The sequence below is a fragment of the Topomyia yanbarensis genome, chromosome 3 (assembly GCF_030247195.1).
Source record: "Topomyia yanbarensis strain Yona2022 chromosome 3, ASM3024719v1, whole genome shotgun sequence".
Classification (NCBI taxonomy): Eukaryota; Metazoa; Arthropoda; class Insecta; order Diptera; family Culicidae; genus Topomyia; species Topomyia yanbarensis.
The window spans coordinates 305327174-305341494 of record NC_080672.1 but is presented as its reverse complement, the minus strand read 5'-3'; the positions used below and the strand labels follow the sequence as shown (position 1 = coordinate 305341494).

The 14321-nt window shown below is 39.5% G+C and overlaps 1 protein-coding gene across 2 annotated transcripts in view; it reads left to right on the top strand.

The window, feature by feature from the left end:
* Positions 1-14321, top strand: part of LOC131692429 (peroxidasin) — a 466662-nt gene that overhangs the window by 405537 nt on the left and 46804 nt on the right. For both annotated transcript variants that reach the window (XM_058979473.1, XM_058979472.1), the window contains 2 exons: positions 2778-2981; positions 4004-4182. In XM_058979473.1, the coding sequence (XP_058835456.1) occupies positions 2778-2981; positions 4004-4182 (383 nt within the window). The remainder of the gene's footprint in view (positions 1-2777; positions 2982-4003; positions 4183-14321) is intronic.

Here is a 14321-nt window from a genome sequence, read left to right as displayed (position 1 = left end):
TATACGAACTTAACGTTAATCACTAATAGATAATTATGTTGAGCAGCATTTGCCGCCCCCAAATTTTGCCGCTCGGGGCGGCTGCCCCCTTCGCCCCTCCCCCCCCTTAGCTCCGCCACTGAGGGTAAGCGATATTACCCAAATAAAATAGGACCATGTTTAAATGAACGATATACGCGAAAAAGGGTTTTTGTTTTATTTTTATGTAAGATATGAACTAAGCAATCTAAGTAACTTCAAAAACATCTGCGGGAATAGTCCTGTTGATAAGTGAACGTAAATAACCCACTAATGAATCTAACGTTCCAAAATTAGTCGAACACATCTTATTTGATCCGTAAAAACTAAATAACCATTTCTGAAGCACCATAATGAGATGTAAATCAATTTGTTTCAACATGGCAAATAAATGCAGTTTTCCATAATTACTATTGAAAAATTATTATCGAAGACAAAATACTTACTTTTGAGCCACCTTAATAAGTAGTAAAGTTAATTTCCAATGTTTTTGTAACCCAAAAATGAATTCGGTGTACAAAAATGTCCTTACAAATTTTTGAACCTTCACAACAAAATACTAATTTTGAGACACCCTAATATACAATGACATTTTTTTTAAACAGTTGTTAATATCAAAAACGACTTAGCGCACGAAAATCAAAATACAAAAAATTAAGAACAATTTCGATAAAAGAGATATTTTTGAGACATCCTAATATATATTTTAATATCAAAAACAAATTTAGCGTACCAAAATTACCTAAAACCATCCTATTTGAACCGATACGGCAATGTTTTGACTTTAGTCCACCTTTTGTTCTAAGTCGTGCTACTGTGCGACCTCGACACGCTACCGGGTAGCTCGTGAGTAGGCTAGATCCACAGCCGGAGATTAGACCGAGTCGAATAGCTAGCAGTGGGTCGTTAGAGTGCCAGTGAACCGGAAGCTACGCTCCACTAGGAATCGCTGGATAGACCCCAGCACCTGCTGGCTGGCCCGTTTAGTAGGCTAGGTCCACCTCCGGGGATCGAGTAGATCGGGATGAAGCGGGAGCTAAATGGCTCTCGGAATCGAACATCGGTGTCGGGAGAAATTTACCGCTCGGTTTCAGGAGAACCTCTCTCGTCGGGGACTTCTCCGTCGGAGTAGGATAGATCTATTGTCGAGGACTAGCCCAAGTAGTTCGCGAACAAGGTTTTTAGTAAAGTCGGGAGCTGAATAGCTCATCGTGGAAGGGGGGCGAAATGGAACGAGACGGGATCCAAAGGGCATAAAGGAGTTGCAGTGCTAAATGGCACCGGACAGGGAGCCAAAGGGCTCAATAAGTTGTGGTGCTAAAACCAAATAAGAATCGGTATCGGGAGAACTTCCTTCGCCGGGGAACTCTCCGACAACGTAAGCTAGATTCACCGTCGCGGACTAGACTGAGCAGACCGCGACGAGACACTACCAGTCGCGGGTCGTCGGGGCACCCGCTAACCGGACGCCCTACTCCACCGGAATCGCCGAACTGACCTCGACACCTGGTTGGTTGGCTCGGTTTCGAGGGAGCTTCTCTCGCCGAGGAATTCTCCGTCGGAGTAGACTAGGTCCATCGTCGGGGCTAGACCGAGTAGTTCGCGAACAAGTCGGGAGCTCTACGAGTAAGTGGTGCTGAATGGCACGAGAAGGGAGTTGCGGTGCTAAATTTCACAAGGGAAATTAGACAATTTGAAGTTTGCCGCCAGATTGTCTTTGTAGGGGAAGAGCACTAATTCTCCACCCACAGCTAGCTTGCCGACTGCAATGTGGAAATTGCCAGTCTGTGTGGTTGGTAGAGAACTGGTGGTGTGTCGAGTAGTGGTGCTGTAACCCTAATGAAGGAACTAACTACTAAATTAGAGTGTGTGCTATGCACATAAAAACCCCTACCCGAAGTAATGCCGCAAGGTAGTGCTGGGGAGCACTCAGGTTCTGAGCAAGAGAAGTGGTTTTTAGGGTTTTGTAAATTTTTTCCTGCAGTCTCAGGGCTTTTTTGAAAGTTTTTTTTGCTCTCCAATAACACACACACCGAAGTAGTCCTTCTCCAGAACTAATACCTAATGGTGGTCCCGGGAGGAAGAGGATACGGAGATACTAGAGGTCGAGGTTTAGTCGGTAGGTTTGCTGGAGAAAGAGCTGCAATAAAAATCCGACAGTACCACGACAAAGACGGTAGTGGTCTCTTTTTAAGATTTCTTCTCGATAAAAAACACACAGATATTTGCAGAACTTGACGAACTGAGTCGAATGGTATAAGAGACGCAACCCGGTCGGTTAAAAAGTCGATTTGCAAAGTGATTGCATATTCTTTCTATAGAAAAAAGGCAAAAAGAAAGCCAAAGATAACACGATGGATTGCACCTGAGAGCCCACCAAAAGTCCACGCTACGGCCCTGGGTGTAGTGATTTATATCTTTTCTAAATATAAAGGCATCTGGTATACACAATTACAAAGACACGTCGGCTTCGACCAACTATATGCAGAGGCACATAGCCAATCAGTTCTAAGGTTTCCGGTACTCCATTAAAGTTGGCGTTCTGAGACAGAAGTGTGCCAGATAAACACACAAAGTACCAAATTATTCAACCGAAGTCTGTACAATCAAACGCAGATTCTTGTCTGGTTCCCCCTCCCAGGATCAGAAGAAAATTGTGCAGCTGTTACTGTTTATCTCATACAATTTAACACTGTTTTACCACTTCTCTCACCGCAACTCGCCTCAAGTTTGTATCTGTTTCTTTTTTTTCATTTAAGCCGCACCCCGATTCACGCTGGTCCCGGAGAATGTAACGGCCAAAACCGGTGCTCATGTAACGCTCGAATGCGAAGCGGACGGAAATCCATTGCCGCACATCTGGTGGAAGCGCAACGGCCAACCGCTAGTCGAAACCAACCGGATCTACCTCAGCGACGACGATATCGAGCTCACCATCGAACACGTGAAGGAGTCCGATTCGGGTAAGTCTGGAGGTGGCGGGAGGTTTTTTTTCTGTTCCGTCAGTTCTTCCCATTTCGGTCTAGAGATAGCTTTTTATATGACGTAGATAGGTACAATTGCAACGCTTATGTATATATTGGGTGCAATTGTTGGGGTAGAAATTGGCAGCCAGTAGGGGATATATCTGTGGTTCTATAGCAGCAGGAGCTAGAGCGACTTTTCTTTACGTTGTATTGCCCTGTTGCTCTCTAGATCTCTTCGAAAGTGGAAAGCATCCAATGGTCTTTAGTCGTTTTATGAGATGTACTTGAACATGGTTCTTTCAAAGTGTTTCGAAATCATCTTGTGGAGGGAAACGGTGAAAATTCGTTTTGTGATTGATCCTAGAGAGTATAAATGTTTTAACAAAACTAATGGCATTTTTTTTGACAGCGCACTACACGCGTGTTATCGGTGCCACACTCATTCGAACTTGGATGTAATCAGTGTATTTGTTTTTTTTTGCACTACACCGGTGTAGCACCAGTTAAAAACGAAAACGCTGTAACTCATTCCAAATAACGAGTTATAGTTATACGGCTTCATAGTCCTACAATTTCAAATATCAGTTAAGCAAACACACCTATTTACAATGCTGTTCCGATTATTTCAATTTTCCGTGTTTGACTGCTTCACTTTTTTATCAGATGCAATATTTTTTTCGCGAACACTCAAAGTGCAATCGAACTTCAGTAAACGTCCATAATTCGCTAGCCTAATAATCAATTAGTTTAACTAGTAAGTTTTCAATTCTGTTCGTTCTATGAACGTGTGTACCCACGTATTTGCCCGATTTTCTCTCCCATCGTCGAATATCCAGTACAACCTTTCAGACGGAAAATATCGCCATTAATTGAACGTACCGTTGATTTATACTGGTCTTTGGGATACAGCGTCATCGCGAGAAAGAAAATCGAATTCGATTCCACCGAACGAACCGAAACGAACCAATTAGCTATTATTTCTCAACGTTGGTGACTTGACGTTTTCCTCTATTTTACAGGAACCTACGTGTGCGTGGCAGAAAATGAACTGGGCAGTGCCGAATCGGCCGCTGAAGTAGCCGTGATAAACGATGTAGGACCGCCAAAATTCCTGTTCGAGCCGTACGATTTGGAGGCCGTCGAGGGAACGACAATTGAGCTGCCTTGCAAGGCTGAAGAGGGCGATGACGTCCAGCAGGTACGTAGTGAACTGTAGGGGCGTAGATTGGATTTGGCAATGTGTTTTTGAATATCAAAGACCTCCTCCCCCTCTCGGAAATGTAGGCGTTATTTCTCGTTAAAGCCGGTATAGTTTCTGCCTTGCTGCGACTTACTGATGGTGGATGACGGTTTCCAAGGTGTCATATAAATTAGGAAAACGATAAAAAATGTTGGCCAACGGACACCGATAGATATATTGGTGGAATGTTTCCGGCTGGAGCGCTATATTTCTATACTACACACAAAAACCTTTACGGGTGGTAGTCGAACACGCCTTACTCCGGTCAATCGTGGCAATAGAAAACGTGCTGATTTATTGTTGTTATTTCGATAATATTGAAAGGACTACAACCAAAAAGTCGTTACGAGAGAATGGTCATAAAAACCTAATGATTTGTGGACATGTTATAGCGAAAGTTTTGGATTTTTTTTTATCAAATTAAGAGAGGCGTCTGGTGTAGTGGATAAAAAAATCGACTTATTTTCTATCCGCTTAATTGTTAGTATTGAATCCCTATAACAGTCTCCTGCAATCACGGTGGCCCTGCAGAACATAATTTGGTTTAAACAGCCATGCAATCTTCGCGCGTATTTGCTATAACACACCCGACTTTCAATCTATCGGCAACAATTTTCTAAAAACTGCCAGCGATAAAAATAGAGTGTAAACAATATACTCTAAACTACTTCTACCAAAATTTTCAAGAGAAAATACCCAATGGATTTTTTTTCTACAGCGTTGTTCCTGTGATGCAATTTAATGTGGGACACCCTTTAATAGCGTTTTTCTCGAAACCAAGTTTTTCAAATTGACGAACACGATAACCTAAAAACTAATCAACGAATTGATTTGATTTTTTTTATTGAGAATGCACAATATGTGTAGCCTGTCGATGAACCACAGAAAACTGAAAAAAAATTCTCACTTTTATTTTGAAGAAAAATGAGGGAATTTTACATTAAAATATGAGATTTATTGGTTTTCATGAAGCCATTTTCCGAAACTGGAATTTTTTCATTTTTTTTTGGTTCATCGAGTATAGAGCTTTCATTTCCCGACGGTTTCCAGCTTCCCGGGTTTCTGGAAATAAATAATAAATTTAAAAAAATAAAAATGTGAATGATTTTCTTGAAAACAAAAGAATGAATCGAAAAGTTTTCTAACCTGTTTGATTGCCCTGAAGGCAGCTGTCCGAAAATGGCGATTTGGTGGCCTACACATCATTCAATCATTCGATAACTCGTCAATAAGTTTACGCAACATCAACTTCTTTTGGTGATTTTTCTTGGTAATTACGATTACGGTTGGGACTAAACGCAGCTGCTGGAGTTACTAAAATTGAAAATTCGTCGTTATAGGGTAGACGCTCCCTTATTCATCTCATTAGTAGCACGTTTGGGGATAAGTTCGATTATTCTGCAATATATTTAACAGTTAATGAAAGTTTTCAGCAAACAAAGCTTGCTACATATAGACACACGACCTACAAAGCTTAAAATTAAAACTTTGACAACAATTTCACTTAAAAATGTTTTAAAGTTGTGACTATCGCGCCCCTGATTTCATCTCAATGCTCCTAAGAGTTCGTCTCACAGTTCCCAAATTCAGCTCAATTAATGAAGGTAAAAAAAGAATAAAAAACTCCCTGTTAAACCCAACTGGAATTTTAATTGGATTTTTGAATGACTTTCGTCGAAATTCCAACTCAAATGAAACGACCGATTCAAAGTACGGATCGGTTGTGTCATTTGAGCAGGATTTCTGACAGAAACCAGACGATAATATTCCGACTAAATTCAATGGGGTGTATTGAACTACTAATACACATGTAAAAAACATCAGAATAATTTTCGAAAGGGCCTAATACAATATTTAGTTCCGCTGAGTAGAGAAATCTAGTAATTTTCAAGATTAACATCCAAAGTCATTAATAAACCAGACGCTGATCCATCGTTTTGACATTCTTGACATTTACTTTCACATATTGGTCGCGATAGCGCTGTTCTTCGTCAGTTACGAGATAATAATAAAATAAAATTTATAATTAAAATCTTCTCTTCTGCAGGATTGCTCCTTAACAGAATAATCTCAACTCTTTAAAATGTTCATTAGGCGAACTGTCCAGCTACTTGGAGAATATATTCTCGAAGGAACATTATAGAACACGTCAGTAGTAGTAGTAAAATTAGTAGAAATAATTACTCGTTTGAAAAATTGTGCTATGAATGTCATGGTTTGTCCGTAATTTTCCTCCAAAGTATTTCATTACAATATTGGCCTTTGAATAAGACCGTTTTCATTCATCGAATACGATAATAAGGTAAGCCATGAATAGAACACCTGATCCGCAGGAGTAGAGATAAATGTTTGACGTCTGAAAATGAACATGATGTGACCCGTGGAGAATAGAAAAAATATTCATTCAAAAATCCATGTGATTCAGTCAGTTTAATATCGTACCACAATATTCATTTCACTAAATATCAAGTAAATGTTTTCAAGTGTTGGTTAAGTATATAAAATAATAGTTACCATCGTTTACATTGTGCCAGGGCCTACGTTTGATTCGTTGCTGGACGTTCGCTACGTGCAATAATCGAAGATGACTGGAAACCTGTATTGAATTAATAGGCAGTTTGTTCGTTTAACGTTTTTCAGTTGCGTCACTGAATATTGAAAATTAATGCGGCTAAATATGATCAATTTTCATTCAATGAATTTGAATATTTGTGACTCTACGTAGGAGACATAGTTTTGGACTGATTTAAAATTATGACTTAAATGCCGAAATTGCAGTTTCAGTTCTACTTTGAAACTCCTATACAAAATAAAACGCTCCTGAACATGCCCTAACGTTTCAATAGAGGGGTCCCGTTTCAAAGTTTCTGGTGAGATATTTTCCCAGTTTTCAAATGCGAATAACTTCTGTTGTACTCAGGGATGCCAAGTGTTTTCCAAGAAGTCCGTAATAATTTTCGAAAAAGTCTGGAATTGTCTGGATGGCCTAATTTTTTTGAAACAACTTGAGGATTGAATTTGAGGCTGTGAGCTTTCAGCATCTTGGATTGTTGAAATTTCCAGCTGATGCAAAATCAACAAAATTTAATCGCTTTTGGCGAACAAAAACTGTGCCATTTTGTGTTTTCAGCTATTCTAAAAAGTTTTGTTTTCAAAATCGTAGCTCGAAAAGTGGTTTAAAAATCAACGATGCGTTCTTGTATCTCATTTTGTTATTTTTCAAATTGTCCGGATAAATCTGGACAAATTTTCTGAAATCTGGATCAGAAAAACATAAATCTGTATGTCTGGATGACGCTTAAAAATGTGGAAGAATCCAGATAAATCTGGAAGGTTGGCACCCCTGGTCTTGACGCACCATAATAAAACACGCACTACGAAACTCATTTTCGTATGGATCATGAAAGTATGTGTAAAGCGAATGACAACTATCATACACGGAACAATACCTAACAATACATGGATTGGCTCTCAAACGTGAAACTTATATGGTCGACGTCAAATGATGACGAAATTCCATTCTTGCCATAATGATATAGGATGGCTGTTCTACTTTAATTATTTTAAGATAAACATTACACAGTTCATAAAAAGTTTAATTACAAGTGATAAGAAAACACATGTTCTTTCGTTTGACACCAAAACATTCAGTCGAACTCGATATGTTATTGTGAATTATAGACTTCCGGAATTATTTTTGTATTAGGCAATCCAATAGACGTTTCTGATCATCTGATTATTTCTTGTTTTCTTCTCCTGACGTTACTCCGAGGGGTGCGACGTCCAACAATATCGTTGATTCGATCCAACATCAAACGAATCGGACTAACGAAAGATGTTTGTCGGTCGAATTTTTCTGTTCGCAGGACAGAACCCACCGCTGAATTGACAAACAAACGTCTAATGGATTACCTAATTGTTGAGGTTAGGTCTCTGTCACTTTGACACTGTACCTTTCCAGGTACAGGGTAGCTTAAAACGAGTCCTCGAAAAATCATCAGAGCATTCCGTTTAACATATTTGTATTTGGTTGGTTGTTTTAGATACGGAAAATGTTTACCTAGAAATTGCATTTATCAGTGAACAACCTCAACTGTCAATAAATACACTCTTTATTCCAGTGATTTACGTCCACTATCGTGTTTTTATCGAGACTTCAATCCCTTAATTTCATTTTTGTAAGAATTCTTAGTGATGTAACAAGAAATTTACCATCTAGATATTTTGCAGAAGTAGGAAACATATTTTCTTTATCATTTAATTATAACATTGATTGAGCTTATAAAATTCAAAATTTACTTTCAGATGCGTTTTGACAGATGGAAATAAAAACATCATCATTGTACTTTCGGATCATCTTGCGGTGTACATCCGGCTTTAGATCGTGAATTAGAGAAGTCGTTTGTTAGATTAGATTGACACTGGCGGATAATCATTGTTCCTTATTTCATAGTTGTTGTCACTCTCCTTACATACACTCTGTGAATTACGTAAACAAAGAAAGCTGCTTGCTCTCACTTGAATCCTAGAAAACAAAACAGCGCACTATGAGGAAGCATATTTCCCTGAACTATTGTTTTCATTTGCTAAAAAGTTTAAAATTGCGACATGCAATCTAAACCTTTTTACATAGGCCCTTTCATGAATATCATTGCATGGGGAAACGCCTAATGCCACCCATTGTTAAATCACAAACAAGTGCTTGAAAACCGTCCTACACGGGTCTCATATTGGAACGGTTGACCAGCAGAAGACCTTCATCAGGCCACAATAAAACAGACTGTTTTAGAGGGAGAATGCAAACGGGCCGAAATCAGTGCGGCCAAGCAAACCAACATGGAAACATTGTGATGAATTTCCATTTCATACAACATTTGATAAATTTGGCTTAATATGTTGAAGTATTCAATCAAAAATTTTCAATGAAATTAGTCGTTATGATTAAATTACATTTGGATGCATATTACTATGTGAATTAACGACATGCTGTTTGAAATATTTGTCGAAAATCAACAATCGTATATATCACTTTGGCAACAGTGAGCGTGCTTTAGTGTGTGCGTAATTAGCATTTCGAGATGAATTAAAGAAAAATCAAATTAAAATTAAGCAAAAATTCATCTCATCATTTTCTTTACATAAACAAACTATTTAAAAAATTTGAAGTGAGTGATTTGATCGGAATTTAGTAAGGAGTCGTTCTGTGGGTCAGTAGAAGCTATTTAAATTTGAATTGTTGTGCAATTTAGTGAAAGTTTTCGGTGTGTATTGCGAAGATTGAGCTAGTAGCGATGAAGAAATTCGTCCCATCGCTAATTTCGAGGTAAGAAATCGAAAAAAAAAAAACAATGAGTTTATTATCAAATTATTGCAAGTTTACTGCGCCTATTTTAAAAAATTTATAAACGCTAAAGTATTAGTTGAACTCCAAAGAATTTTTATTGCTTTTAAAATGGTTGATTTTGTAAAGTCCTGTTGTTGTATTTTTTGTTTAAAGTTGAGCAATCCGGAAATGAGATGAATAGAGGGGCTGAGATGAATTAGGGAGCGTCAACCCTATAACAAATTAGACGAAATATGCATTCGATGAGCCGATCAAATATTTCTGCAGATGTTCTAGAAACATTCCTTATTTTAAATAGCCTTTGCGTTAAGCATGTTATCACTAAAAACCATCCCAAGTTTTGTAACATACACTCATCGATTTCTTAAGAAAGTACCGCGTATTACTAATGCTACAATCTGCATTCACTACTCACTCTAAATGTTTGCCGGTAAAAATATTTCCCACAGAGTTTCTTTCGCAGAACCCAAGCCTTTTGGAATTTTTTTATCTTTTTTTTATTTCACAGTATGCTATGTTATGTTCTTTTATTATTTATTATATAATTGATATCAACAGACACAGTGTGATCCTAATGATAATTTCTTAATCTATTTAATAAGTCAAATTGTAATTTGCTACGTGGAATGTGAAGATCGAACTCGGATGACAAGGTTGAAGGTTCGCTGCAAACCAATGATGGCACCGTTTACTCCATAGTTAGTCCGGCGAAGAGGTAATCGGAGGAATAAACTATTGCGGAAGGCGCGAGGGCGAACGTTCATATTTATCGCACTGCGAAGCTCTGGGCAGTCAATTCGATCTTGCAAAATATCCGAAATCGTCATAGCACGGAATAGATCCCGCCGCACTTGCAATGTATCGAGTCCAATAAGCCAACCCCGGCTTTCGTAACTTGGCAGCTGGTGAGGGTTGTTCCAAGGCAATCGACGAAGGGCAAACCGAACAAATCTGCGCTGATGGAGTAATCGAATCGAATTGGCGTTTTTTCCTCGAGAACGTAATGACCGTACATTTCTTGGGGTTTAGGGTCATTCGGTTGAACTCGCACCAATCCGCAAAGGATACCAGTTGGCGTTAAAGGAAAGCTGCATCATCAGTATTCCGGATTCTATGGTATAACTTGAGGTCGTCAGCGAAAGACAACCGTGATCCTTCTAAACAAAAGTTGACGTTGTTAAAATACAGAAGAAAAATCAATGGTCCGAGATGGCTGCCTTGCGGAATACCAGATGAAGCAAAGAACTCTTCGGATACACAATCACCTATCTTGACTGCTAGACGACGATCACTGCGATACGATTGCATCCAACGGAGAATATTAGTACCAAAGCCAAGTCTATCCAACTTTGCCACTGCAATAGCGTGATTAATCTTGTCAAAAGCAGCTGAAAGGTCCGTGTAGATAACGTCAGTTTGAAGGCCGTCCGACATGGCATCTGTAACATATGTTGTGAACGACAGAAGATTCGTAGATGTTGATCGTTTCGGCATAAATCCATGCTGAGTCTCGGAGATATACTGTTTGCAGTGGCTGGAGATGGGTTCCAACACAGCCATTTCAAACAGCTTAGGAACTGCGCTTAGCGTTGTAATACCACGGTAGTTGTCAACTACCTTTTTATCACCTTTTTTGTGAACTGGAAACATGAAGGAGGATTTCCAGAGTTCAAGAAATACTCCGGTTGTTAGCGACAATTGAAATAGATGACAAAGAGGTTCCATTAGACCAGCAGACCATTTTTTAGAATAATAGTTGGTATACCATCTGGGCCTGCAGAAGTTGAAGCCTTCAATTTTCCAATCGCCAGTTGTACCATATTATTGTCGATATTGATAGAGTTCAGAGACTGGTATGATTGAGGTACATTAAGAGCCGCGCGTGAAACCTGGGTCGGTGTCAGTTTCTTGTTGGAGAAAACACTCGCGAACTTTTCAGAGAATAGTTGGCAAATCTCCTGTAAACTAGAGCTCATACGTCCTCCATAGCTCATCGTTGAAGGCAACCCGGATTCCTTTCTTTGCTCGTTTACATGCTTCCAGAATGCTTTTGGTTCGGACTTCAACTTACGTTGCACGTTTCGCAACCAATCGGCATGGCAACGCTTCGATGTCTTTTTATAGACTTGGTTAACATGAACGTAGTGTTGTCGCAGCACGTAGCCCCCAAACTTGGAGTACTTCTTCAGAGCGGCTCTTTTAGTCGCTTTTAACCGTCTCAGCTCGGCAGTGTGCCACGCTGGGTGCTTAGATTGAAGGCTACTTCTTTTGGGTACATAGCGATCGATAGCATAGCTCATAACATTGGAGGTCTGCACTGCAACGTTGACACCATCATTGTCGAGAATTTCAGTCCAGTGGATATTCGACAGGAAGTCAATAATCCTATTATAGTCGGCTTTTCTAAAATTATAGCTGACGGTGTCAGAAGCATTGCAGTCATGCTTCACTCGAATCGCTTCAAGCCCTATATGCAGGGGAGGGTGGTGTCTAACAGTCTTTACCAGGGGGAATGGTGCTGCGGTAACATTTGGCGCGTAGTCAGATTTGTTCGAAAAACAGAGATCAAGGATTCTGTTGTTCTCGTTCACCACATTATTCGTTTGGCGCAGCAGATTTAGACTGTAGCAGTCAAGCAAACTGGTGATACCATCATGAAAAGATGACAGTTCGGGATCAGCGAACATAAATCCGTCAGAAGCAGAGCGCCATTTTAATCCGGAGAAATTGAAATCGCCAACAATCAGGATCTCATCAACCGGGCTTGCTTGAGCGGAAATCCGTTCCAATGACTCAGTATGTGAAGTAATCAATGTCGAATCGCGAGTGCGGTCCGGTGGAAGATAAACCACGCAAAGAAAAAGTGCGTAGCCAGCCAGTTTGATTTGCACCCACACCTGCTCGACACAGACCCCCAGAGTATCGTCAATCAGTTGCGCTTTCAATCGACGATGGATAGCCACAAGTACCTTGCCGCCGGTAGCCTTGAGACTGTTGCGTGAGCTGCGATCAGTACGGAAAACATCGTAGTTTGCACCAAAATGTGGCTTAGCGATAGCACTGACAGAGTGCTATCGCTAAGCTACGTCTCTGTGAGGGCGATTATGTCGAAGCATTCATCCGAACTTGCTATCAAATAATCGTCGATTCCTGAATTCATACCGCCGGCATTCTGATAATATATGTGTAGGTTTGAATGCCGCGATTGACTGGAAGCGAGGAGCTGATCAATGCTTGCATTAACAAAATCAGGTTCGTACTTGCCGTTGGTATCGATTTGGAAGACCCATTAAATAATAAATTTAAAAAAATGAAAGGCAAATGAAAGGCAAATGACCTATAAGGTTAAAGCCTCGCAAATAAATAATAATAATAATAAATTAAAAATCTTTTTTCCTGGTAATTTCGAATCCCGGGAATGAGAAAACACAATTTCCCGGGAATCGGGAATCCCGGGAAATACAAAAATCCCGACATTCCCGGGAAATAAATTCCCGGGATGAAAGCTCTAATCAAGTAACTACAAGTCTAAGCTTTATAATTATCTTCGCCGCGGCGCTCCTCGACGTGGAAATGGTTGGACGTCTACTCTTGGAACGCTCGTATGTGTGACTTTGCGTGACTGAATATATATTTTTTTTTCGTGCCTAATGAATGTATATATAGACCTTAACATTACACAAAAGTTCTCTTGTTGCCTTGCCTATAAAATCGTAAAACAAAATAACTTTCGGTTTGAGCAATTTACACCAGACGCCCCCTTTAAAACACTGTTCGCGATATTCGGCAAACCATTCGGCATTTGATTCAGAATTCAGCTCCAAAGCAACAGTGGATTCCAAAACCGATTGAGTCGGAATCGGTTGTTAAATTTGTGGTGGAATCCATACTGAATCCATTCCAGAATTCTGAACTGGTGCCGGAATGAGTTAACTTGATATCAGTGTAGTCTATTCAGTATCTTATGCTAAAATAGAATCATCTAGCTTAAGTGATACGTTCCCCATGTTGATCAGCGATTTGTGTCTTGCCGTGATTTGTCTTTTCATCATTTCCTGATGGGAAGGATTGGGGAAGTGGTATGGTTAGGGTTAAGGAAAATAACAACATAGAAAACATAGACAATACGGAAGTATTCATTGCACCCAAAAGCATAAAATACACTTCACAACGAGCGGATATATCAACATCCCGAGATGATATTGATATAACAGAACGACGACACCCCCTTTCGAATACGGCTCAAACTATAGCTCTTTACCACGCTGAGTTAGGAACAATAGCATATCCTTGAGTTTCAGCTCTCTGTACATGGATTCATCTATATATGGAGAACCAAAAATCCGGCTACGCAATTGCATTACTGCTGGGTACTTGGGTAGTTACATATCAAATGATATGAAGTTCCGTAATCGAATTCACAAAGAATCACACGAATAACACTGGTCGACAGCCATTTTGGTGCAGGGTTGTGATAGTAGTTTTTAGGGTAAATCGGGTGCGCTGAGTTCAAAAATGACCATGGTTTTTTTCCGCCGTGCTCCTGTTTTTGAGATTTTGCTATTAATTTGGTTTTTTTTACTAGTCAGTGTTGAAATTTTTTTCTAAATTTTTTGAATTCACAAACTCTATCAAATCTGTTATTAAAAGTTGCTACAAACATCTGACAAATATTTAGAAATCTTGAAAGGCATATTGAATACTGTTAAATTCGAAAAAAAACCACGTGAAAACAAAAAAAATCCACTTTTTT